This window comes from Alexandromys fortis, unplaced genomic scaffold, assembly GCF_014885135.2.
Source record: "Alexandromys fortis isolate MF-2015 unplaced genomic scaffold, M_Fortis_MF-2015_v1.1 scaffold_1, whole genome shotgun sequence".
Taxonomy (NCBI): Eukaryota; Metazoa; Chordata; class Mammalia; order Rodentia; family Cricetidae; genus Alexandromys; species Alexandromys fortis.
In genome coordinates this window covers 15,115,898-15,142,510 of record NW_026067927.1, presented here as the reverse complement: position 1 = coordinate 15,142,510, position 26,613 = coordinate 15,115,898, and the positions used below count along the sequence as shown (strand labels likewise).

At 44.3% G+C, this 26,613-nt stretch overlaps 2 protein-coding genes across 5 annotated transcripts in view; one reads left to right on the top strand and one right to left on the bottom strand.

The window, feature by feature from the left end:
* The window catches only part of LOC126502536 (ATP-dependent RNA helicase DDX19B), a 49,606-nt gene extending 41,677 nt beyond the window's left edge, over nt 1–7,929 (bottom strand). For 2 of the 3 annotated variants that reach the window (XM_050143606.1, XM_050143605.1), the window contains exons 1-7: nt 7,743–7,929; nt 4,892–4,940; nt 3,771–3,821; nt 3,487–3,582; nt 2,857–2,992; nt 2,480–2,572; nt 472–574 (exon numbers count right to left, since the gene is read on the bottom strand). In XM_050143606.1, the coding sequence (XP_049999563.1) occupies nt 472–574; nt 2,480–2,572; nt 2,857–2,992; nt 3,487–3,582; nt 3,771–3,821; nt 4,892–4,940; nt 7,743–7,799 (585 nt within the window). In that variant the 5' untranslated portion in view covers nt 7,800–7,929. The remainder of the gene's footprint in view (nt 1–471; nt 575–2,479; nt 2,573–2,856; nt 2,993–3,486; nt 3,583–3,770; nt 3,822–4,891; nt 4,941–7,742) is intronic. The other variant, XM_050143607.1, reaches the window with a different exon arrangement.
* A 5,051-nt stretch (nt 7,930–12,980) lies between these two features.
* Nucleotides 12,981–26,613, top strand: part of Aars1 (alanyl-tRNA synthetase 1) — a 24,385-nt gene continuing 10,752 nt past the window's right edge. The window contains exons 1-12 of one of the 2 annotated variants that reach the window (XM_050143597.1): nt 12,981–13,078; nt 15,589–15,753; nt 17,008–17,196; nt 17,491–17,636; nt 18,176–18,367; nt 19,002–19,146; nt 19,618–19,763; nt 20,193–20,301; nt 20,759–20,909; nt 22,824–22,948; nt 23,641–23,785; nt 25,210–25,388. In XM_050143597.1, the coding sequence (XP_049999554.1) occupies nt 15,610–15,753; nt 17,008–17,196; nt 17,491–17,636; nt 18,176–18,367; nt 19,002–19,146; nt 19,618–19,763; nt 20,193–20,301; nt 20,759–20,909; nt 22,824–22,948; nt 23,641–23,785; nt 25,210–25,388 (1,671 nt within the window). In that variant the 5' untranslated portion in view covers nt 12,981–13,078; nt 15,589–15,609. The other variant, XM_050143598.1, reaches the window with a different exon arrangement.

Sequence of the window (26,613 nt, the reverse complement as noted above, 5' to 3'; positions counted from 1 at the left end):
ATAACCTGCTCAGTCCAGTTAGTTGTATGTATGTATTTCAAAGCTGACCATTTAGAAAGAGAAGAAAAAGCCAGGCAGTGGTGGCGCATGCCTTTAACCCCAACACTCAGGAGGCAGAGGCAGGTGGATCTCTGAGTTTGAGGCCACCCTGATCTATAAAGTGAGTTCCAGGATAGCTGGGGCTGTTACACAGAGAAACCTGTCTTGGGGGTCGGGGGTAGAGGGAGAAGGAAAGAAACAAAGAAAAAAAAAAAAAAAGAAGACAGGGTTTTATTCTATAGCCCAAGCCAGCCTGCAACATACTACATAGCACATGCTACCCTCAAACTCATAGCAACCCTCCTGCCTCTGCCTGTGATGTACTGAAATTACAAGTGTAAATAACTTTGAATACCTGGCTTTTAGCCCAGGAATACTGTTACCCTCTTTAGGTTATATGCTAACAGGAAGCCAAAGTCCCATAGTCCTTACCTGTGGATATCTGTTTGTTGGCTCTATTTGGCTGAGCATGGCCAACACAAAGGCAGCTGTTTTACCAGTACCAGACTGAGACTGGGCAATTAAGTTCTGTGGGCTGCACAAGAGAAAAAAAGTTTAGAAGCTCCACTGTCAAGTAAGATTGCAAAGGGCTAGAGAGTTGGCTTAGTGGTTAAGAACATTTGTTGCTCTTGCCAAGGACCTGAATTGAATTCCCAACACCCACATGGTGGTTCACAACTGTCTATAATTCAGTTCCAGGGGATCTGATACCTTCTTCTGACATTGTTCAGCACCAGGTAAGTAGCACATATACATTCAGGCAGGCAAAACACACATAAAAGAAACTTTTATAAAGCTTAAAAATGACCTTTTAGCCAGGTGGTGTTGGTGTACGTCTTTATTCCCAGCACTCAGGAGGCAGAGGCAGGCAGATCTTTGTGAATTCGAGGCCAGCCTGGTATACAAAGTAAGTTCCAGGAGAGCCAGGGTTACACAGAGAATCCATACCTCGAAAAAAAAAAAAAAAAGAAAAAAACAACAGAAAATATCATAACAAAATTCAACTGTCAATTAATAAATACAAATTTTAAAAAGTGAGTAGTCAAAATTTGAAAAAATAAGAGTCAAGACCAGGGATGTGTCTTCTCATCACAAGTAGAAATAAGAAATTTAGGGAGCTGGGACTGTGTCTCAATTAGCAGTCTGTTCCTCTAGCATGAAGCGAGCCTTAAGATTAACCCCATCATAGCATAAACTTGGCGTGGTGGTGCATGCCTGGAATCCTAAACTTGGGAGAGGCAAGAGGATCAGAAATTCAAAACTTTTTGAATTTCTCAAAATTCTCTTCAGGTTTGAAGAGAAGGGTCAATATTTACAAGTACTTGCTGCTCTTCCGAGAGATGTCAATTTGGTTCCCAGCACAATGTCCCAGTATTCTAGGGGATGTAGCTAACTCCCTCTTCTGGTATCTAAGGGCACCTGCACACATAGTATAGGCTCAAACAGGTGCATTAAAGCATTACAAAAGAAATAGTCAGCAGGGTGGTAGTGGATGCACTTTTAAACCCAGGACTCAGGAGGCAAAGGCAGGTGGATCTTAGTGAGTCTGAGGACAGCCTGGTCTACAAAGTGACTTTCACAACAGCCAGGGCTACACAGAGAAACCCTATTTTAAAGGAAGGAAGGAAGGAAGGAAGGAAGGAAGGAAGGAAGGAAGGAAGGAGGGAAGGAAGGAAGGAAGGAAGGAAGGAAGGAAGGAAGGAAGGAAGGAAGGGTGGATTATCTTCAGCAATATAAGAAATATAAGAGAATTGTTAGAGGCCAGCTATAATGAGATTTTTGTCTCAAAACAACACTGTCACCAAAATCAAGCTCACATTCCATCAAAGGTAAGCAAAAAAACATCAAAAAGATCTACTAGTAGACAGATGCATGAAAAGAATAATAAAATGCTAGTGATAGAATCTAGGTAGTAGCTACATGGACATTCCCTATAAAATCTTTCCAAGTTCACTTAAAGTCTTAAGTTTTTCATAACAATATATTCAGAGTAAAAATAACAATCAGGGACTGGTAAAATGGTCAGGAGGCATGCCTGCTGCCCAGCCTGACAGCCTGTGTTTGATTTTCTGGGAACCACATGGTGGAAGTTTAGAACCGACTCCCTCAATTTAGCCTCTCATCTCCGTAGACATACCAGGGTGTGCATGCATGCCCATGCTCGTGTATACACACACACACACACACACACACACACACACACACACAATGTAATAAAATCCTTTTAAAAAGCCAGACAAATAGCTGGTAGACATTTTTGTTTTTAATTGCTGAATCTGCTCTTGAATTCACCTTGCAGCTTCAACAGACCTTCAACTTTTTATCCTCCTCTCTCAGCTTCCTAAATATCTGGGATTATTAGGCATGAGCCAACAGGTTTAATTTAAAAAAAAAAAAAAAAAAGAAACAACAGATAGGGCAATCATATCAAGTTACATACGGTTCAGCCAGCATCAAAGGCAATGCATTCTCTTGTATTTTGGATGGGCGGTTGAAACCCATAGCATAGACTCCCTGGAGAAGCTGTGGTTTCCTAGAAGAACCATTAGAGATGAAAGTCACTTAGATTGAGGAACACAGCAAAGTACTAGGAGACAGCTTTTCTCTTTCTCACTGGTACACATAGTATCAGCTGAGAATAAACACAACATGAGGATGTAGCTAAAGCTTTTACAGATTTCCTCAATATTTTATAGAACAACCTGAAGGAACTAAATGCATATTATTTACCTCATGTAGGTAAAGATAATGCTGTATAAAAATAAAGTATAGGAAGGCCATCATCTGTATCTGACTGCAGAAAGCAACGATACTCACAGACGAAGCTCTTCGAAAGACTTCACTGAGTAGAGAGGCGAGCTTGGGTCCCTCTGCAGGACTTCTACTTGGTTGGTGTTATCCACAAGATTGCTTCTGATCAGCTTGTTGAGCAAAGACTGAGCAGCTCTGTCCTCTATGAAGAAAGAGTACAGGAGTGTTTAAAAGTCCATGAATTTAAGTTATAGGTATTTTAAGTAATAATCTAGGCTTCCGAATTCAAGTACATCAGTTCTGATTTTAAAATATAATAAAAATGGGAAATTTCTCTGAAGCATAAACGATCAATTCTTTTAGATACTGATTAAATTAAACTTTACCCCAGCACTGTGACACCTATTCAATGCTGAGTCGAACAGTGAAACCTCACGCTGGCAAGAAAACAAGAGGATCCTAGGACCGGCTGGCCGGCAGTTTGGCTGAGTTAGTGAGCTCCAAGTTTAATGAGAAATTATCTCAAAAAATAAGGCGGAAAGAATGATGGCATTGGCCTTTAATCCCAGCACTAAGGAGACAGAGGCAGAGGTAGGCAGATCTAAGTTCCAAGCACATGTGAGTCCCAAGACAGACAGGGCATAGAGAGACTCTGTCTCAAAAGCACAAGAGGTGGACAGGGACTGAAGAAGATACCTGATGCTAATCTCTGACCTCCATGTGCAAGTGCGCACCCCCCCAAAGTCTCAAGCCGGCTGTGGCGGCACATGCTGGCAATTCCAGCACTCAGGGCTAAAGAAAGAAATTTAGCACAAGTTAAGAGCTAATTCAACTGCATAGGTATTTCCAGGCCAGCAAGGGCGACATAGTGAGATCTTGTCTGAAAAACACCTTAGTAAATGAATGAATAAATAAAACCTTGTCATAACGTTTTTTCTAGAACATGGAACCTCATTTACAGAGCTTGAAGGCTGTATTACCTTTCTCCTCTTCGTCTGTTTTCTCTGTATGAGCATTGGTTTTAACAGCACCTTGATTAGATAAAAAGTAGATGTTATTCAAATCTTATCCCATACCTACCAACTAAGGCAATTCTAATTCTAGGGGCAACAAAACAAAAAAAGGAGGAAACCAAGAAACTACTAAAACCAATTTATTCTAAATAAAGTTTAGAGGGGCTAGAGAGATGGCTCAATGGTTATAAGCACTAACTGTTCCTCCAGAGGACCTGGGTTCAATTCCCAGCACCCACAGGGCAGTCTTTAATTCCATTTACAGGAGACCCAACATGTATGGCAAAACACCAATGCACATAAAATAAAATAAATTAAAAACAAAGTGTAGAAACAGTGCTTGAATGTGATTATGTCCAGGCCCCCTTGTACTATTTTAAAACTTGCCTAATTCTGTCACAGCAATGGCATTTCTGAAATAGTATAGAATGGTGACCACAACAACACTGATTAGAAAGCATCTTTGTGCTCAACAAAATACCTGCAAATCATATTCTCAGTGGGAACACGATGCCATAAAAATTCCATGTAAGTAGAATATTGACTAATAGAAAGATATAATCAAACAACATTGTAATTATGTAAAAATATACAGAAGATTGTAGGTGTCTTCAGAGTGCGGTAAATGTTAACATTGCTCTGATCTTGCTTCTTGTTTGTTTGTATTGTGGTTCTTGGGAACCTAGGGCCTTGTTTGTGTATGCAGGCAAGCGCTTTATATCAAGCTAAAGCCCGACTCCTCCACCTAACATTTTTAACAGATGTAAATTCAGGACGATAAACTGACAAGTTGCTTAAACTTTATGTGCATCTCACTACAAATTGAACAACAGTTAAAAAATCATCTCTGTCAACACAGCCATATTGGAAGTAATAAACTGTAATTTACACGCTAGCTAAATATTCTCATCCTCTTATTAGACATTCTTGAATTAAAGTCGTTTATTGACACCCAAGTCAAACAAGTATCAGTATCCACTAGTCCCTTGTCTAGTATAAATGCAGGAATTTTCCAAGTAGTTGCTATATTAAAATAGAAATATCAAAGAGAAATCACACTTGTTTTCAGACTAGATTTGATTACTCACCATTGGCATCTGGTTTGATTTTCTCTTCCTTAAGATGCAAGTTGCTCAACTAAATGGAGAATATGGGGGAAGAGAAAGTGTCAGGAAAAATCACGTAAAAGACTGATCAACAGAAACTCCCTAATGAAAGTGAAGAGACTATTCTCAAGACCGACTCACTAGGTGTATTCAGTAGAAACGATTCATTAGGCTGTTCTGCTGGGCTCCTTTCACTTCTAAATGGTCGAAAGAGAATAACACAATCTCCCATAAATACAGCAGTGGGAAAGAAAGAAATATACAGTATAAAACTCACATATCCTAATTACAATTTCTAGGCAGAATTATCATTTGTAAGTTTGCTTAATGCTTTGACTTGCAAATACTTTCTCGGGAAGACATCGTTAGAGCTGCCATTTTCTCTGTGTTCCGAAAGAAAAAAAAATTCACAGACTGAAAAAATTTCCACTTTAGACAGCCAACACCAGGCAGGCAGGATCACCAGGCAGAGCAGCTATGATACAATGCGGCAGGTCTACGCCAGACCGTGACAGCTAACACGGCTCTGACACTTTAGCAAGTCTTAGAGCACTGTGACACCAGCACAACCAAATTATCCACAAGAGGTTCAAGTGGGTCTACATCAGAGACATGTCCCAAGGCAACACTTAGAAATAGCCTGCTATGACTTAGGTTCACCCATAAGAATGTAAATATCTTAATGGGGAGCGGAGGAGATGGATCAGGGCCATCTAGCTGCTCTTCCAGAGGTCCCAAGTTCAATTCCCAGTGACCACATGGTGGTTCACAGCCACCAATCGTGGGATCCAATTCCTTCTTGTGGCGTGCAGGACTGAGTGCATGTACTGAGTGCATGTAGACATAACACTCATATACGTAAAATAAATACTCTTAATGACTGGGAACATTTTTATTTGTATCTAGCACAAAGCAGTTATACTAATCATGAAATATTAGAGACTCAGCTGTCATCTAGTAAAGGGTAAAAAATAAAAATAAAAATTCATTACAAAGAGGCCGGGCGGTGGTGGCGCACGCCTTTAATCCCAGCACTCGGGAGGCAGAGGCAGGAGGATCTCAGTGAGTTCGAGACCAGCCTGGTCTACAAGAGCTAGTTCCAGGACAGGCTCCAAAGCCACAGAGAAACCCTGTCTCGAAAAACCAAAAAAAAAAAAAATTCATTACAAAGAAATGGTTATTTCAGTTGGGCGGTGGTGGTGCACGCCTTTAATCCCGGCACTTGGGAGACAGAGGCAGGCGGAATTCTGTGAGTTCAAGACCAGCCTGGTCTATAAGAGCTAGTTCCAGGACAGGCTCCAAAGCCACAGAGAAACCCTGTCTCGAAAAACCAACCAACCAAACAAAAAAGGTTATTTCTTAAACCAGGTTCTTTATGACTGCCTTAGTGTTACAGAACTGTAGGGGGAACATATGGGAGAGAGGAGAGAGACAAGGGGATTGGGGGAGGGGAAAAAGGAAATCACGAAAACATAACAATCCTTCATTCATTCTGAAGGATCAAAAACATAATAACAGACAGTAAGTGTGTCAGTGTGAAGCCGCCAGCACACTGTGCTCCATACATTGAGGCCATTGCAAAGCACTCCCCAGCACCCTGCCAGGAGCATAGTCTAATTCTAGTACTCAAAGACCTTTAGGAAGTAGAGGCAGACAAATCTCTGGGAATTCTAGAATAGCCAAGGCTACATAGAGAAACCCTACCTCAAACAACCAAAATGAGGAAGGGAGTTAGATACTAGGCATGGCTGCCATAACTGTGATCTCAGGACACAACATGTGAAAGCAGGAGGATTAGGAATTCAAGACCATCCTGGGCAGAGGCAGGTGGTTCTCTGTAAATTCAAGGCCAGCCTGGTCTATAGAGGAGTTCCAGGACAGACAAAGGCTACAGGGAAACTCTGTCTCAAAAAGAAAAAAATTTCTCAAATGTTATAGTGGTGCAGGCCTATAATCCCAACACTCAGGGGATAAGAGACAGAGGATCAGGGTATATATATACACATATACATACATACATACATACATACATACATACATACATACATACATACATTCATACATACATACATTGAGGTCCTGCTGTCTCAAAAAAGAAAAATACTCTCCTCAATGCACAAAGCCCAAAACACTATTTCTCTTTAAACTATGTGGATATATATATATATATATAAAGTTTTGAATGAAAATAAATCTTTTTTTCTTTCAGGGTGGTCTTGAACTTGAGGCACTCCTCCAGCCCAAGCATCCAAGAGATAGGATGAGAGGAGCCACATCATGCCAGGCTGAAACTCTTACTCTGTAGAATTCAGAGACATATGTACTGAGAGTTACGTTCAAACCCTCCACTAGAATTCAGAATGTTTAGATATTAATTCTAAGTACTAATATTTAAACTCATATCTTGCTACAATGCACCAGGCTCAGAAAAAGAGAGCCAATCAAGAGAGGATTTATTGACAGGTAGACCATTCAACCCTCCACCACCAATAACCAAGTGGGAGGAGTCATACAAATATGAGCAAGACATGGTCCCTGAGCCCTACAAACTCCTATCTGAAGGTATATGAAAATCACCATCCAAGGTTGAGAGTGCAATCGATTGTCAACTTTGATTCCAGGAAGACAGGCTGGTACTGTGGGGAACCGATCACCCAAATTGGGTTTACACAACGTGGGAGGGGCCGGGTAATCAATGCCAGCTTTGGGGCCAAGTCCCATCCCGCCAGGGTCCTCCGCCCTGTACCGAGCAACTCAAACAGTGTCCTTCCACGTTACCGTGATCCTGACCGGCACCGGACCCCTAGTCCACCAGCGGCGGGTGACAACTCACCGACTCAGCCGCGGCTTCCTGCTCATCCACCGCTAGGGCCCAGGAATCCGTGGCCATGGTCCCCTGTGCCGGGGCAGTGCTGGCAGGCTCGCCCGCCTAGGCGGTGCGACCACGGGCTCAGGTGGGTCGCTGAGAGGTCCAGCTCCGCCCCGGGGGAAATCATTCACTGCGGCGCAGACAACCGGAAGCGGCGCGTCGCAGTGTCGTCAGACTGGCGTCAGCTCTGCGCCCTTAAGTTCCTGGGACCCGGTACCGCTAAGGCAGTCTTTGGGTCCCCACCCCTCATCTTTCGCTGAAGATTGCCCTACGACCCAACGGAGCTAGCCAGGATTAAATGCTCTCGTACTGAGGGAGGAAAATGAAACATCCAGCATGGTGGCATAGAGGAGCTCATATAACTATTACAGTCAGAATACATAGGCAAGCAAATAGTTAACTTTTCAGGTTATTTAAAATGCCTCAGTGAACAAACTTATCGGACTTTTAGCTAAGATCAAGATAGCATCTGTTCTGATCACTACGATATCTAAGAATTGGCACTCAGTTCCGTGAAACAAAGGATTAAGTGCTCAAAGATCTGCACCAAATTGAGCTTTGAAAACACCAAAGGAAAGTAAGTGCCAAGGTATCAGAGACCAGAAAGAGGAAGTCAGTTTGTCCAACCAAACCAATTCAGTTCCTGGAGAAAATGGCAAGAGCTGCTTAATAAGGAAATATAGGACTTTTGGAATCACCTATGCCTTCTTCAGATGGTCAGCTCTTCTCTCCTATGCAAAGGTGTATGCTTGGCATTTTATTTATTTAGTTTCGGATAATTTTTGAAAAGATTTATATATTTGATGTGCTTGCATGTCTATGTGCACCATATGTGTGCCTGGTGCTCAGGGAAGTCAGAAGAGGGTATTGGATACCCTAGAACTGGCGTTATGGATGGTTGTGAACTACCATGTGGATATTGGGAATTGAACCCAGGTCCTCTGCAAGAACAGCAAGTGCGTTTAACCTCTGAGCCATCTCAGAGGTTAGCCAGCCTTAGTTTTGGATAATTTTTAATAAAAGGAAGAGGTAGCTCTAGTTTTTAGAATAGTAAATCAAGGACTGAAATACTTGCTTTCCCCCAACAGGGATCAAATAAGCCTAAGCCCTTGTTATTTCCCTAGAAGGAATCATCATTCTCCTGGAACTTTATGAAAACATTCTCTATGGCAATAAATTAATCTCAGGCAATGGTGAGTAGCTAAGGATGGAGCAGGCGGGGACAACCAAGCACACAGCCGTGAAGTCATGACCTATGTCAAGTCAGAAGAAACCCTGGGAAAATCAGCTAGAAAAACAGGGGATTATTTTGTATTTTTCAAGGCTACAGAGGTTAAAAAATTCCAAACAATATAATAAAGTTAAACATTAAAGTATACAAGATGCAATATAATAGAATAAGTCCTACTTGCTCAACGGAATGAAACAAACTCACATAGGTGGGCAGACAGTATGAAAGTCATGGGGACACAGCTAATGGGGCCACATAGGAGGGGCTTCGCTAACTCCCAGTGATCTTGCCTCAGTCTCCAAGCGCTGGGATTACAGGCATGAGCCACAGCACCACCTCAAACTTCATTTTGAATTCATTTTATCCTCTGAGACTGTTTACCATGTGCTCAGATTCTTTTTTCTTTTGAAACAGACTCTCAAAAAAAAAAACAAAAAAACAAAACTGTACATCAATCCAAGCATGGTAGTGCAACCTATAATCCCAGTACTGAAGATGCTGAGGCAGGAGAATAAATAAGGAGTTGGGGATCAACATGACCATTGTTTTTTAATTTAAAAACAAAAACTAGCTGGGTGGTGGTGATGCACCCCTTTAATCCCAGCACTTGGGAGGCAGAGGCAGGAGGATCTCTGTGAGTTCGAGGCTAGCCTGGTCCACACGAGCTAGTGCCAGGACAGGCTCCAAAGCCACAAAGAAACCCTGTCTCGAAAAACCAAAATAAAAAAGTAAGAACAAAAAAAAAAACACCTTAATGTGGTGATGCAAGTCTTTAATCCTAGCACACAGGTAGGCATATTCGTATTGATTATGTGGTCACGCATGGTTATAACTAGTGAGACACTATTTATAAACAACAAAAAGCAGCTGGGCGGTGGTGGAGCACGCCTTTAATCCCAGCACTCGGGAGGCAGAGGCAGGCGGATCTCTGTGAGTTCGAGACCAGCCTGGTCTACAAGAGCAAGTTCCAGGACAGGCTCCAAAGCCACAGAGAAACCCTGTCTTGAAAAACAACCCCCCCCAAAAAAAAAACCAACAACAACAAAAAGCGAACAAAAAACAAATTTTGCTTCAGACAGAGGGAATAATATTTAACAAATACCTCGGTTTCTGGGGCATGGAAAAAGTGAGGAGATCATGTGACCAGATGTGCTATGACCCTTTATCAAACTGCCAAATAATAATTTAAAAACAAGTCACACACACACAACAACTAGGCTTAAGAAAGTCCTACCTCACGGTTTAAGAAATAAAATGTGAGTTGGGCTGTGGTGGCGCACGCCTTTAATCCCAGCACTCTGGAGGCAGAGGCAGGCGGATCTCTGGGAGTTCAAGGCCAGCCTAGTCTACAGAGAGATTTCCAAGACAGGCTTCAAAGCTACACTGAGAAACCCTGTCTTGAAAAAAAAAATCAAATAAATAAAATAAAAACCTAGATTCCCTGAGTCCACCTGTAATAAAGATGAGCAATGAGAAGAACTGAGAAGAAAGTTCCTGGTGTCCAAAGAGGTACGTGGGGAAAGGCCCCTTAGGCACTTTAATTCTGACTCCTGTATTTAGGTCCATTTCTCCTAATTTATGGTAAGCAGCCACCCAGGTTCTGCAAGATCACCGGGCCTTGTTGCGCCTGGTGCCTAGCAGATGGGCACTCCCTGGCTTTTGCTCTTTCCTCCTCCCTTCCTTCTCACAGTGAGGAAAGCACCTAAAGGTGCAGAAGGAGAGCTACCCGCATAGATACTCACGCCACTCAAGGGCAGGGAAAGGGGATTCCGAGCTTGGGCTCGGGCTCGGCCTCGACCCGGCCAGCATCTCCGGCCACCACGGCTCAACATGGCAGTTAGGCTTCCTCAACGGCCACGCTCAGTGCGAGCCAAGCCTAAGCTCCATTGGTTGAGGCTTTGAATTCCGCTCCTCCTAGCCAATCAAAAGAAGGGCCGGGAACCGCTCTTGCTTGCGCGTGCGCACCTGAGAACGCTTGCCTTCGCCAGGAAAACCACTTGACGTCTCAAGCTTGTCATTTGTTGCTGAGTTGGCCAGTGACTAGAAATCCATAGACAGCAGTACAGTGTGTATTTTTAAAGAAATACTGATTCCAGCCGGGCATATTGGCGCACGCCTTTAACCCCCGCATTTGGGAGGCAGAGACAGGCAGAGCTCTGTGAGTTTGAGGCCAGCCTGGTCTATAGAGTGAGTTCTAGGACAGCCGGAGGCTACATTGGGAGACCTGCCTTGAAAATGAAAAAGACGTGGTTTTGCTGTGTAGCTCTGAAGAAAAACTCCTGTAAAGAGGCTATGTGTAGCCGGGCGGTGGTGGCGCACTCTTTTAATCCCAGCACTTGGGAGGCAGAGGCAGGCAGGTCTCAGTGAGTTCGAGGCCAGCCTGGTCTACAAGAGCTAGTTCCAGGACAGGCTTCAAAAAAGCTACAGAGAGGGCTGGAGAGATGGCTCAGTGGTTAAGAGCATTGCCTGCTCTTCCAAAGGTCCTGAGTTCAATTCCCCAGCAACCACATGGTGGCTCACAACCATCTGTAATGAGATCTGGTGCCCTCTTCTGGACTGCAGGCAGAGTACTGAGAATACTGTATACGTAATAAATAGATATTTAAAAAAAAAAAAAAGCTACAGAGAAACCCTGTCTCAAAAAAAAAAAAAAAAAAAAGAGGCTGTGGTTGACTGATTAGATATAATTTCAGTACTGTGCGGAGACTGGAATGAAGCTACTTTATCTTGGGCTGGTTCTTGTCCTCTGGAAACTGCGGTCCTTTACCAATCTCTCTGTTAGACCTAATGTCTTGTACTAATAGAGAGAAACCATTTGGAATCTATTAGCAGACCACCAAAAGCTAAGGATGCCGACAGATAACGTCTTGGGCCTATAGATATCTTCTGACATATCCACCAATGTGTTTTAAAATTGCCTTGACTTATGAGTTTATTCTGTAAAGCTACACATGTTAATGAAACAGTTTCCACGTTGGAATGAGTAGTTTGGAGTTTCCTCATCTGTAAAAAGGAGACACTAGCCGACCTATGAATAGTGTTTTAACAAGTAAGCTGTGTGGAATGTTTAGTGTAGTGCCTTCTCTATAAACTTTTGTTTGTATGGTATTTTGAGACCTATTATATTTTGAGACCTAATATAGCCCATAGGGGGCCTTGAACTCCTATTCCCCCTGCCTCTACCTCTCAAGTGCTGGAATAATAGGTGTGAGGCACCATTAAAGGCTTTTCCTATGAATGGTGGCTGTTTTCTAAAGCAAACGTAGGGCCAGATGTCTGTTGACTTATGTTAGGTAATTTCTTTCTCTTCAAATTCAAACTGGGACAAGAAGGACAAATATAAAGCTAAACCTGGTGGTACAGGACTGTAATCCCACCTACTCTGGAGGCTGGGACTAGACTGAAAAATTCCAGCCCAATTTGGACAATTTATTCAGACCCTGTCTCAAACAGAGAGGTATTGGTAAGCGCTAAAGCACTTTGGCGTGGTTGAAGCAGTTACTGCAGTCCAAAGTACCGTTAAACAAGAAATACAGAACTATTTATGGTGACAGGACATGTGTTTGGTGCACACATGTAATCCTAGCATTCGACAGGCAGGGAGGCAGGAAAACCCCCTGACCCAGCCTGGTCCCTGTTTCAAAAGGCCATATAAAGAACCTTGGAGGTATGTACACCACTTTGCAGTTAAAACAGGAGTGCTGTACCATAATATGTAATCGCCACCAAATTCATGTTTTCATCCCTCTTGTAGACTATTAGGTCTTTACAAATGGAGCCCAAAATGTCGGCCTCTTAGAGCCAATAGGCAACCCTGTCATGTGACACCCCATGTCCCAGCTTTCTTGATCATTGCATCAGCCGAGCCCAGCAGCCTTCCCAGAAACCGGCTTGTAAACTCATTCGCGCTCTGAATGATTGGCTTGTGAGTGGACCAATAATATCTGTTGAGGACAAGGCGTAACGGAGCGCTTTTCAAAAGAGCGCTCTGATTGGATGGCGAGGTACGGGTCTGGCGCCGGTTGCGGCGGGTGGGAATAGCTGTGTGTCTGCGCATCAGAGGGAGCAGGTAACTGGGGGCATCTGGTGGTGGTCTCCGGGCGAGGACCCGGACCCTGGGGAAAAGGTCGAAGGTCTGGAGAGCTCTACGAGAAGAGCCGGCGCTCGGAGGGGGAGGGTCTGCCGCAGCAGGCTGCCGGGTCGTCCCGCCCCTGGCCTGGGGAGCGGCTGGAACCGAGCCCCAGGCTCGGCAGGAGCTTGGACTCTGAGTAGCTTTCGCTGTTCTCTGGGAGCGCTGCAAGTGGTGACTTGCCGAGGACCAAGACCTTGGGAAGATCGCGGTTGCTGTCAGGTCACCACCCAGAGCTAAGGGTTTGTCTCCTCTGATTTTAATCCCTTAGGGGGTTGGGAGTGCAGGCCTGAGGACCAGGGTGACCCAGCTGAGTAAAGTCCCGCTGAAAGACATCTCCGTTCATTCTTTTTAGGTTCTTACACCTTATCCCAGACGGGCCTGAACTCAGCCCTGTTGCCCGGGCTGGCCTTGAACTCGCGGCAGTTCTACTGCCTGCCTCCGCATTTTGAGTGCTGGTATCACAGGCCTAAGGCACCGGTTTCCCTTCCTCAGCCTCCTGAGCGCTGGGCTTTTTGTCTGACTGGCGACACTGCATTGAACAGTCTTCAGTCTCTATAAGGCCAATAACCAACATATTAGATCCTAGTTAACACTTGTTATTTCTGTATATAGATAGTGGTCTCCCTGTGGAGGGCACTGACTGCCTCTCTATCTTGGTTTGCAGCATACATGTCAATACGTTGAATGAATAAGCAAAGACGGGAAAGCATGTGTTCTTTGGAATGTAACTTTCTCTTTAACAATTTTGTCTTCTTATAAAGGCAAATTCATTTTTGCGCCCATTGTTGAGAGAGGCGTGTGGAGGAGGGGTGAAAAAGAATGCGATGTGGCAAGGTTTCTGAAAACCTTAGCCTTGAGTGCTTATAAACTTCATCAAGACCCAGGGAATGCTAGTCCTTTTTTTTTTTTTTTTTTTTTTTTTACCATCTTTTTGCCCCTTTGGGGCTTCTGTCAGAATGCGAAGTTGAGTTGTAAATCAGTTCGAGTTGTGGGTGCCTGGGTCAGCATGTCTTGTCCTGTGTGGATATCTTTAAACCCTATGCTTATTGATGTAATAGTATCCATTTCATTAGTTTTTGATCCTCACAAATCCTGTTCGATTCAGGGACTAAACTCGGGCTAAAGCGAGGCACTAATATTAGATCTGGGTCTAGAATCCTAGAATCTTTTAGATAATATGAATGAGAGAGTTCTTGCTTTTCTGGACAACCAGTGCATGACATTACAGCACTAAACATGATTGGTACACTCACCAAAGCCTGTCACCCCTTGACACTATGATACATACACAAAGGCGTTGAAGCTTCAAAGTTGCCTTTTTCAACTTGCCTCTCTTCTGAGTCCCTGGGCTTATTCAGTCGGCTTTTCCTCTGTAGCATGCTCATGTTGAAATAATGCATGCTCGACCACTGACCTTTACCCCCAGTTCTTAGCCCTTTCCCAGCTAGCGTTCTAGAGATTTCAGGCTACATAGATTTTGGAACATTATATATAATAATGTATATAATTCTAATGTATTATATACATGTGTGTGTGTATATGTATATACACACACACACACACACAAATTTTATTATGTACATTGGCATGAGAGTTTCAGATCCCCTGGAAATGGAGTTACAGACAGTGGTGAGCTGCCATGTGGGTGCTAGGAATTGATCCCAGGTCTCCTTGAAGAGCAGCCAGTGCTCTTAATCACTGAGCCATCTCTCCAGCCCAGAAGTTGGTACATCCTTGATACTTTAAGGTAGCCTGTGGCACAGATAGGCTTGTCCTTGGGCTCACTGCCATTGCCACGAAAGTGTCAGTCCAAACCTAGCTGCTCTGGCTTTGGGGATCTGGAACCGTGTACAACCCTCGGGATGCAGGTTAACAGAGAAAGAGTTTGAAAGATTATGAGAGGCCGGTAGATACAGACTCCTTCTTTTGTTGAAGTGACCCCTCAAGGGTTCAGATCAGAATCCAGGTCTCTTGAGCCTCTCCTTGCCTCATGAGGTCCCTTTTTCTTTTCTGATTCCTGGCAGTGGATGCTCAGTGCATATTTTGTATAATGGATGAAAATGTGAGTAAATCACCTGCTCTCTTTGATGTCTGTTGAGGTTGGCAGGTGTAGAATGGCCAGGGCCACTCTGCTGGTTCAGCAAAATCTTTCTTTGATAATGGCTATACCCTGGGACATTGCAACACACAGATTTTAGAATCAAAAAAGCTAACCGTTGCCAATCTTTGACTTGGCTTGAGATGCCACGAGTCTTGTGTAATGCCTACTTTTAGTTTTACTTTCCCTAAATTCCCACCTTTCTTTCTTTCTTTCTTTCTTTCTTTCTTTCTTTCTTTCTTTCTTTCTTTCTTTCTTTCCTTCCTTCCTTCCTTCCTTCCTTCCTTCCTTCCTTTCTTTCTTTCTTTCTTTCTTTCTTTCTTTCTTTCTTTCCTTCTTTCTTGATTAGTTCCCTGAGGTTACTTTCAAGATGGAGTCCACGCTAACAGCAAGAGAGATCCGAGAGCGGTTTATCAATTTCTTCAAACAAAATGAGCACACCTATGTTCACTCTTCTGCTACCATTCCATTGGATGATCCCACCTTGCTCTTTGCCAACGCAGGCATGAACCAGGTAAGGATGCCATTCTTTTGGACTGATTGGCTGACAGAAGGCAGCAGAGCAGCAGTTGAAGGCCAGCTCTTGGGGTCAGCCAGAATTCGGGTCCTGTCACTTACCAGGTAGACCTGTATGGCTTCCCATGGTGAGCCTGGGTTTCTGAAGGATGATAACAGTGCTGCTTGTGGGTTATGTTTAGATGGAAGAGGGTTGAGAAGGTGGCTCCAACGCCAGGCCAATAAATTTTTGGTTTTTTGGGTTTTTTTGTTTTTTTTTGAGATGCTTTCTCTGTAGTTTTTGGGCCTGAACTGGAACTAGCATTTGTAGACCAGGCTGGCCTCTACCTCCCAAGTGCTGGAATTAAAGGCATGCACCACCACCGCCTGGCCAATAAATTCATTTTTTAATGAGTCCCTAAGAGATTATTTTTATAGCATTTGAGATCAAGAATTTGATAGGCTGGGTGTGGAAATGCACTGCTTTAATCCCAGCAGTTAAGAGGCAGAGGCAGGCGGTTCTCTGCTTGAGGCCATAGTGAGTTCTAGGAAAGCCAGGGCTATGTAATAGAGAGCTCTTGCCTCCAAAGAAAGAAAGAATTTAAAAGAATTTGAGGTTAAACTAGACTACATAGTAAGACCCAGTCTCAAAGGATTTAAATTACAAGAAAATTATGATGATGATGATGATGATGATGATGATTATTATTTATTGGAGCTCAAGGACAATTTTTCTTAGCATTTCAAAGAGAACCCCAGAAGAGGCAGGTTGTAAATCTGTAGCAGTTGCCTAGAGGAGAAGGGGGTTGCATATCAGATATCCTGCATATCAGATATTTATTATGATTCATAGCTATGGCAAAGTTACAGTTAGGGATTTTATGATTTTTATGGTTGGGGTCACTACAATATGAAGAACTGAATTAAAAGGTTGCAGCATTAGGAAGGTTGAGACCCACTGAACTAAGACCAGGACATCACAATGGTTACAGATGGTTTCACACATTCGCTTTCAGCTTTCAGATGTGGTGGGGCTTCCCCTGTGCAGGAGGTATTACTAGCAGTGGTGGAGACCTTTTGGGAATTAGGTCCAGGGAGAAGCTGCTCCAAGATTGGTGGTCTCTACCTTGGTTCTGCCATGTTCCTGCTTCTTAAGTGTCCAGGCTCACAAAATCCAAAGGGCAGTTTGTGTGTCCCCCTTCCCACCAGGTGATGGACACTTGATATAGCCTACAGGCCTTTAAAGGGTAGACTGTTCCTTTCTCTTTTTTAGTTCAAGCCCATCTTCCTAAACACAATTGACCCATCTCACCCTATGGCAAAGCTGAGCAGAGCTGCCAATACCCAGAAGTGCATCCGGGCTGGGGGCAAGCACAATGACCTGGATGACGTGGGCAAAGATGTCTACCATCACACCTTCTTTGAGATGCTGGGCTCCTGGTCTTTTGGAGATTATTTCAAGGTAAGCTCAATATTGGTGACTTAAATTTCTGTTTTGTTTTAATTTTTTAACACGAGGCTAATTTCCTCATGTTAAAAAAGGGACTGAGTTATTCATTTTTATTGTTTTAAAAGATGAAACAACATTTAGAAGATTCAGGAATGAATAAAGTACATTTAATAATTCTAAGACTCCCTAGAAAACTTTTATCATTTGATAGTTTTAGTTTCTATTTTCTATATAAGTTGAATCTTTGTAGTTTATAATGAAGATACTGTGGTTTTGAATCCATTTTCTGTATCTTTCTTTTTGTAGGAATTGGCGTGTAAGATGGCCCTGGAACTCCTCACCCAGGAGTTTGGTATTCCAGTGGAAAGACTCTATGTTACTTACTTTGGTGGAGATGAAGCAGCCGGCCTAGAGCCAGATCTGGAGTGCAAACAGATTTGGCAAAACTTAGGGTAAGGGGGCTGAAGAGGTGGTTCAGTAGTTGGGAGCTCATTTTGGTCCTAATGCTGTGACTCACAACAAGCATCCCTACGGGATCTCACACCTCTGGCCTCTGAGGGACCTGCATTCACATGGACATACCCCACATATACATACATTTTTAAAGAAAAATAATTTAATTCAATATTAAAATATTTAATAGCCTGGTTCATGCCATCTAGGCCTATGTTGTGAAACCCTGTATTTTATAAAAAAGAAAGGAAACATTTGCTTAAATTATATTCATATTCATATTCAAAGTAAATATTTTATTATATATTTTCTAGACTTTATCTGTATCTTTACATTTTTATTGGGTTATGATTGTAGCATTGTGAGGAATTATATTCTGCTTCCTTAGTAGGTTTTGAATTTAGGCTCAATAGTAGTAATTGCCAGAGAAGGAGACTTCTTTCTAAGAAATCATAGGGATCCATTGTGTGGCAGAAGCAAGTCTTGGAAGATTCTTGTTGATGGTGTCAAATCGGTTTTTCTTTCTTGCTCTGTGCAGACTGGATGATGCCAGAATCCTCCCTGGCAACATGAAGGACAACTTCTGGGAGATGGGTGACACAGGTCCTTGTGGTCCCTGCAGCGAGATCCACTATGACCGAATTGGGGGTCGAGATGCTGCACACCTCGTCAACCAGGATGACCCCAATGTGCTGGAGATCTGGAACCTTGTGTTTATCCAGTATAACAGGTAGTGCGGGCCCTGCTCCCTCCTGCTGACAGCGGTTCTTCTTCTATAACCAAGCGGAGAAAGAGAAATAAGCTGCACAGCTGAATTCATGGCTGAAGGTTGTTTGGGATCTTTATTTTTGGAGACGGTGAGCAGCCCTGGTGCTGGCTTCAGATGCTCCTGGGATCATGTGACATTTCTTTAAATTATATTGTCAGGTTTCTGTTCTGATCCCTACAGCAGGGTGTACCTGTTTGAAAAACTAATATTATCTCGTATAACACCTTCCTGAGTCATTTGCCTTCTATTTAAGAATAAGGAGCTGGGCACGGTGGTGCACTCCTTTAATCCCAGCATTCAGGAGGCAGAGGCAGGAGGATCTCTATGAATTCAAAGCTAGCCTGATCTACATAGTGAAGTCCAGGACAGCCAAGGCCATGTAAAGAGACCCCATCTCAATACCACTACCAGTCCCCCAAAAGTAACAAATAAGACAAGGGTGCTGAATAGGTATCTACCCCTCTCTTCGGAACCAGACAAGGGCAAATAGTGACTAGGAATAACTTTGAAACATTGCTAAGTGACTTTTAACCAACAGGGCCCAGAGAGGTAGCAGCCGGGGTCTCTGCTTCAACTTCCTCTCTGTATCATACAGGGAATCTGATGGCCTTCTGAAACCTCTTCCCAAGAAAAGCATCGACACCGGGATGGGCCTCGAGAGACTGGTGTCTGTGCTGCAGAACAAGATGTCCAACTACGACACTGACCTTTTCGTTCCATACTTTGAAGCCATTCAGAAGGTACTGGGCCTGTTGTGAGCGTGGACGCCTCTCTGGAGGTTTGCAGGATGACTTCAGTAAGCACTGCCATCATAGATGAGTGGCCGTATGCTTTGCCAGCCCAAAGTACTTTTTACCATCCGCCGACTTCATTATTGTTAGCATACCCTTCTCTGAATAAGCGAATGCTATGCTATTTGTCGGGGTTAGGGCCTGGCTTGATGCTTTTGGCTTCTCCACTATCGTTTTCTTGGAGTTGTGGGATGTGGCAGATAGTCATCCGATGGGCGGAGATGGCACAAGCCTTTAATCCCAGCACTCGGGAGGCAGAGGCAGGTGGATCATAGTGAGTTCCAGGACAATCAGGACTGTTACACAGAGAAACAAAGACCGCCATCCTTTCCTAGACCCCTCGCCCTCTAAGACCCTGCTTAGGAACAGCAGCACCAGCAGGACTGTGTCTCATCGGCCTCTTCTGCTGTTTACCTGTAGGGTACAGGTGCCCGGCCGTACACTGGGAAAGTCGGTGCTGAGGATGCCGACGGAATTGACATGGCCTACAGGGTTCTGGCCGACCATGCTCGCACCATCACTGTGGCACTGGCTGATGGCGGCCGGCCTGACAACACGGGACGGGGGTGAGTCACACTCTGGGCAGGGTTTGGGCTGATAGCATGAGTTTTCTGACTGTGGAGTTTAATACTATATTTATTATTGTTTTGTTGTTGTCTTTTGGGTAGGTAGAGGGATCCTCCCTCTCCCCTCCTTTTTTTTAAGAGATAAAGGGAGTTTTAATTTAACGGTTTCTACTAAGTCCTGAGGGGAGACTGGCACTAAGGGTGTCAGACAGGATCTTGGCTCACCCCAGGAAGCTGCATTCCTGACAAGCTGGCCTAGGATCTCATACACCAGTCTGGTTTTGTCTTGGTAGTCAAACAGAAATTCTGCAAGAGCAGAAGGGGACAAAAGTCCATGTTGCTCTGCTTGGCGTAGAGTTCTGAAGGAGCTACCATGGAGCCCTCAGCTGGGGATGTTTCCTAGCGGATACTAAGGTATGCTTCTCACAGGTACGTGCTGAGGCGGATTCTGCGCAGAGCTGTTCGATACTCCCATGAGAAACTGAACGCCAGCAGGGGTTTCTTTGCCACGTTAGTTGATGTTGTCGTGCAGTCCTTGGTACGTGGAGAAAGTCTAAGAGTCATCTGATGGGTGGTAACGTACTGTTAATGGATGTGCTTTTTAAAGATGTATTTATGTATGAATGCTCTATCTGCATGTACCCCTTAATGCCAGAAGAGGGCATCAGATCCCACTAGAGATAGTTGTGAGCCACCATGTGGTTGTTGGGAATTGAACTCAGGACCTCTGGAAGAGCAACCAGTGCTCTTAACCACTGAGCCATCTCTCCTGCCCTGTTAATGGATATTTTAAGACATGGATGTCAGGTATGGTAGTGCACGCCTTTGATTCCAGCACTTGGGAGGGAGGCAGAGACAGGTGAGTTTGGGGCCAATATGATCTACATTGCAAGTTATAGGTCAGCTAGGGTTATATACATAGTGATTTCCCATCTCAAAATAGAAGGGACTGTGTCATAGAATAGTCTCCGGCCTCATTGAACCTCTTTTGTCAGGGAGATGCATTTCCTGAGCTGAAGAAGGACCCAGATATGGTGAAGGACATCATTAATGAAGAAGAGGTACAGTTTCTCAAGACACTCAGCAGAGGGCGGCGCATCCTGGACCGAAAAATTCAGAGCTTAGGAGACTGCAAGACCATTCCTGGTGAGCCTCAGCTTTCACTTTTCTCCACCACGCACCGCACCGGGAATCCTTCTGAGAAGGAGTGGTTTCTCGGCCTCTGCCAAGGTTGAAATTTCTTTAATTAAGCTGCTTTTGTAAAGAAAGACTTAAGAGAGCAGAAGTATTCAAACAATACAGAAGTGAACAGTGAACACCTTTTCCAGGTGCATTTCTCAGAGGCAAAACAACACTGTTAGGAGTTGGCACTATGGCACCTGTAATCACTGTGTACTGAGGCAGGAGGATCACAAGATCAAGTCTGTGCTACATAACGAAATACTCTGAAGAAGAAAAACATTAACGATTTTGGTGTGTGTCCAACACACAGCAGGATTTTCCTCTATTTGCACGAGATCACAAATAAGTGGAGTTTTTTGTTTTGTTTGTTTGGTTGGTTTTGCAAGACAAGGGTTCCCTGTGTAGCCCAGGCACTCACTCTGTAGACTAAGCTGGCCTCAAACTCAGAGAGACACACCTGTGTCTGCCTCCTGAGTGCCAAACAGGTATTTATGTCCGCATATATGTAACGTTTGGTGTACATCGTGAACATTGCTTTATCTGTCACCAGCCAACCAAATTAACTTTTAATTTGTTTTGTTTTTCTTTCTTTTCTTTTTTTTTTTTTTTGAGACAGTGTTTCTCTGTGTAGCCTGGCTGTTCTGGAACTCACAGAGATACCCCTGCCTCTGCCTCTTGAGTAGTGGGATCAAAGGCATGCACTGTCACCGCTGGCTGAGAAAAATAATTTTTTTTATTTTTATTTTTTTATTTATTTTTTTTAGCCATAAATATTTATTAAGGGAGAGAGAGAGAGAGAGAGAGAGAGAGAGAGAGAGATAGCGGCGGAGGTCAGAGGTAAAAAAGAAGTGGGCGTGACTTGTCCCTTAAAGCGACGGGAAAGCACAACAGTCCCAGGTCTTCCTTATAATAAAAAGCAGGAGACCAAACACCACAGCCCAAAGGAACTGGGGCGGCGAACTCTCAAGACTGCTTCCAGCTGATTGTGGACGTCGTCTTTGGGGGCAGGCGCGAGAGAAGGCTGGGTGCTGGTCACATCCTGTCATAGCTGGTCTCTGTTTTTGCCCGGTGTCTGTGGCATGGGAATGTCTGGTGTCCCGATGGAAGCGCCAATTGAAGCGATTAGGGAGTCACGTGGCACCAATCTTATTCCTAAGATGTTTCTAAGATGTTTGCGGTGCAGCTGCTAGCCCCGAAGAGACGGTTGTAAGATCCCCGGGGCGGGCTGGCGGAGCCCACCAAGTGACCAGCGGCTATAGTTTCCCACCAGCGGGAGGGCACGCGCCGCGCAGGCGGTGGCGGTGGGTAACAGACACATAGACACAAAAATAGGCATAAGTATTTATTAGGAGAGAGAGAGAGAGAGAGAGAGAGAGGAGGGGGAGGGGCTGAGAAAAATAATTTTAAGGGCTTTTTTTTCCCCCATGATTTTTTTAGAAACTTTTAATTATATGTATATATGTATGTGTGTCTGAGTGTGGGTTTGGCATGTGATTGCAGTGCCCATAGAGGAGAAAAGGGGGCACTGGACCCAGTGGGAAGTAGAGTTAATAGGTGGGTGTGAGTAGCCTGACATGGGTGTTGTGCTGCAGTCCTCTGCAAGAGCACAAGTAAGTGTCCCTAACATCTGAGCCATCTCTCCAGTTCTGCTTATTTTCTTTGCATTGACGTGTATAATGTTTAAAGAGAATGATTATCGATCTCATTCATAACGCTCAGATCAAGAAATATCAATTTGCCTTCTGCACAGTCCTAGAAGATTTGGCTTGCCTTAACTCTGCTCACTCTGTCACTCTCAGCAGCCTCCTGGGAGGGCTTGGCGTGGGAGAGGAAGGGTTTGTCCGTGCCATTTTGACGCGATTCCTTTGTACTCTGTAGGAGACACTGCTTGGCTCCTCTATGACACTTACGGGTTCCCAGTGGACCTCACTGGATTGATTGCTGAGGAGAAAGGCCTCGTGGTGGACATGGATGGCTTTGAAGAAGAGAGGAAGCTGGCCCAGGTAGAGAATGCAGAGAGTGATTGCTGAGCGCCTGTCTTCCCTGCTCCCTATCTCACTTCCGCCCTCAGGACTGCTTGTCATCCATCCATCCTTCCTTCCTTCCTTCCTTTTTTTTTTTTTTTCAAAATGGTTTCCTGTGTAACAGTCCTCACTGTCCTGGAACTCACTCTATAGATCAGGCTGGGCTTGAACTTGGAGATCTACCTGCCTTTACCTCCCAAGTGCTGGGACTAATGGCGTACGCCACTACTGCCTGGCCATTTTTCTTTTTTGAGAAATGGCCTCTATGTTTATTACCACCAGCACCAAAAAGAGAAGACTGTGTAATGTCAGCAGGAAGGGCAAGCCCTACTTTGGTACCAATCAGTTTGCCTTCTTTCCCTAGACCGTGGCTCTCGTCTGACCTGGGGCATTTGGCAATAATGGGTTAAAGGCATTTTTAGTTGGCACAACTAGGGAGGGATGCTCCCGTCATCCTTTTGGTAGAGCCTAGACATGCTGCTTAGTGTCCTGCCGTGCAAGAGGACAGCCCCCAAACAAAGGCTGGTCACGTCCTGAAATGGCAGTGGTGCTAAGATTAAAGAACTCTATTCTTTAGTTTTTCCTTGGCCATAGTTTGGCAAGTCTCAGTTCTCTTTTCTCCTACATTGAGGTAACTAAGGCTTTTGTTGTTGTTGTTGTTGTTTTGACAGCTGAAGTCACAGGGCAAGGGAGCGGGTGGAGAAGACCTCATCATGCTGGACATTTATGCTATTGAAGAGCTCCGGGCAAAGGGTTTGGAGGCCACAGACGATTCTCCAAAGTACAACTACCGTTCAGACTCCAGTGGTAGCTACGGTACGTTGCTGCTCCTTCTGCTTCCGTGCTGCCCACCTCTTCATCTGGGGAGTTTGAGGAGATTGGTCTCAAGGTGCCTAGTGCTCAGACTGTGTACCTCTGTTCTTGCAGGCATCCTCGGCTGGTGCTTTCCTTAACTGTTTTGAAATATAGTCACAGAAAATAGTTTTTTAAAAAAAAATCACAGGGAAGCCAGGCGGTAGTGGCGCACGCCTTTAATCCCAGCACTCGGAGGCAGAGGCAGGCGGATCTCTGTGAGTTCGAGACCAGCCTGGTCTACAAGAGCTACTTCCAGGACAGGCTCCAAAACCACAGAGAAACCCTGTCTCGAAAAAGCAAAAAAAAAAAAAAATCTCAGGGAGGTTCTAACTACAATTAAACCAATTTCCCTTAATTGTAGCACCTTACAGAAAAAGCAGTTGGCCTTGATGAAACAATCATAGTGGCTGCTGAACTCTGCACAGGCATAATAAAAATGTAAAGAATCTAAATAAACAATATGAAAATGCACTCCATGGGCCCTGGCAGAGATCTTTTATCAAATGTCCATACTGAGGCTGGTTGTTTTAGTCTACTGTTTTTGAGACAGGGTCCTACTGTGTAGCCCTGGCTAGTCTAGAACTTCCTATGTAGACCAGCTGGCCTTGAACTCAATAGGAATCTACCTGTTTTAGCCTCCTAAGTGCTGGGACTAAAGGTGTGTCCCACCATGCCCAACCCAAGTCCATTAGCTTTGTGTGTGTCTGTGGGGAGAGAGAGAGAGAGAGAGAGAGAGAGAGAGAGAGAGAGAGAGAGAGAGAGTGAGTTTGTACTAGACTATCACAACTGTATGAGGCACGATCAGATTTACCAAGTCCATATGTCTAAGATACAGGGTGACCAACTGTCCAGTTCAGACACTCCTCAGTGTTAACATGGAAAAGCCTGTACCCTAGGAAACCCCTGGGTTTTAGAAACTGGAACAGTTAGTCAGCCTACTGAGTATTGATCATGGTGGGAAATCAGTGTGCTAATTATTTTATAAAGTCTAATGGGCTGGCTTTCAAAATGAAATTAGGCAATTAGGACCTAATGCTGAAAATAGAATTTATTACAAGGTAACTAAGAATGTGTGATTGGAGCCAGGTATGGTGTTACTTTAATCCCAACACCCAGGGTGCAGAGGCAGGTGGATCTCAGTGAATTGGAGGTCATCTTGGTCTATATAGAGAATTCCAGGCCAGCAAGGACTGCATATTAAAACCCTTTCTCCAAAACAACCACAAAAGAATATGTGAATTGGGCCGGGGGTGATGACTCAGTAATGGGGTGCCTGTGTAACCAGTGAGCAGCTGGGTTCATCTCGGCCCAGGAACAATAGTAAGTATTATATAAGAAATATAATAGTCACTGACCTGTCTTCCTCTGTTTCTGTCTATGAGCAGAGTTTGAGTGCACAGTAGCTACTGTGCTTGCTCTGCGTAGGGAAAAGATGTTTGTGGAAGAGGTGGTCACTGGCCAGGAGTGCGGAGTGGTGCTGGACAAGACCTGCTTCTATGCCGAACAAGGAGGGCAGATCTACGATGAAGGCTACTTGGTGAAGGTTGACGACAGCAGTGAGGATGTAAGGCCACACTTCCTCCTTGTTAGCTGTGGAAGGCCAGACGTGGGGCTGGGCGGCCTCTTTTGCTCCTTCATACTTCTGGCTGTGGGGAGCTGATTTTCTCTGATTAAAGGCATGTGCCACTATCACCTGGGGAGAGCTGCTTCCTACACCTGTGGCTGTCTCAGTCCTTAGGTCCCTTGTACAGGGAACCTTGCAGCCAGAATGCTGCTAACACTTGCTTCCTACATGTTTCCTTGTGAATAAGGATAATAAGGATTCTCTATTTTCACTTGTTGATTGGTTTTGTTTGTTGGCTTGATTTTTTTTTTTTCTTTTGGTCTTTGGTTTTTGGAGACAAGGTTTCTCTGTGTAACAGTCCTGGCTATCCTTGAACTCCCTCTAGACCAGACTGGCCTTGAAGGCAGAGAGATCCACCTGCATCCGGCCTCCCAGTGGCTGTGCCACTGTTGCCCCGGCTTGTTTGGTTAGATTTTTGAGGCAGGGCCTCACACTTGTAGCTCAGGTCAGCCTTGAACTCCCAGTAATCCTCCCTCAGCCTGGCAGAGACCACTCTTTTTTTTTTTTTTAAGATTTATTTATTATATGTACAGTCTTCTCCCTGCATATATGGGCGCCAGATCTCATTCCAGATGGTTGTGAGCCACCATGTGGTTGCTTAGTGTTTGGTCCAGATGAGACAGTCACTTCGTCTGCTTTGGCAGCTGATTCCTACCATAGGATAGGATCCATTTTAGAGAATTTTAACATGTTCCCTGAGGAAGTAGCTTAGTTGGTGGAGCTCTTGGTTGGTATGAACAAGGTTCTGGTTCAATCCCAGCACTGTATAACACTGGGAATGGGGCTGTGTACCTGTAGTCCTCGCGCTTGAGAGTGAGATGGCAGGAAGATTAAAGTCAAGCATTCAGTACATTAAAGGGCAGTATGTATCATCTAATGGTAGGGATGTGTGTGTACATGGTATCTAATGGTAGGGATGTGTGTGTACATGTGTATCTAATAGTAGGGATGTGTGTGTACATGGTATCTAATGGTAGGGATGTGTGTGTACATGGTATCTAATAGTAGGGATGTGTGTGTACATGTGTATCTAATGAATGGTAGGGATGTGTGTGTACATGGTATCTAATAGTAGGGATGTGTGTGTACATGGTATCTAATGGTAGGGATGTGTGTGTACATGGTATCTAATAGTAGGGATGTGTGTGTACATGCATATCTAATG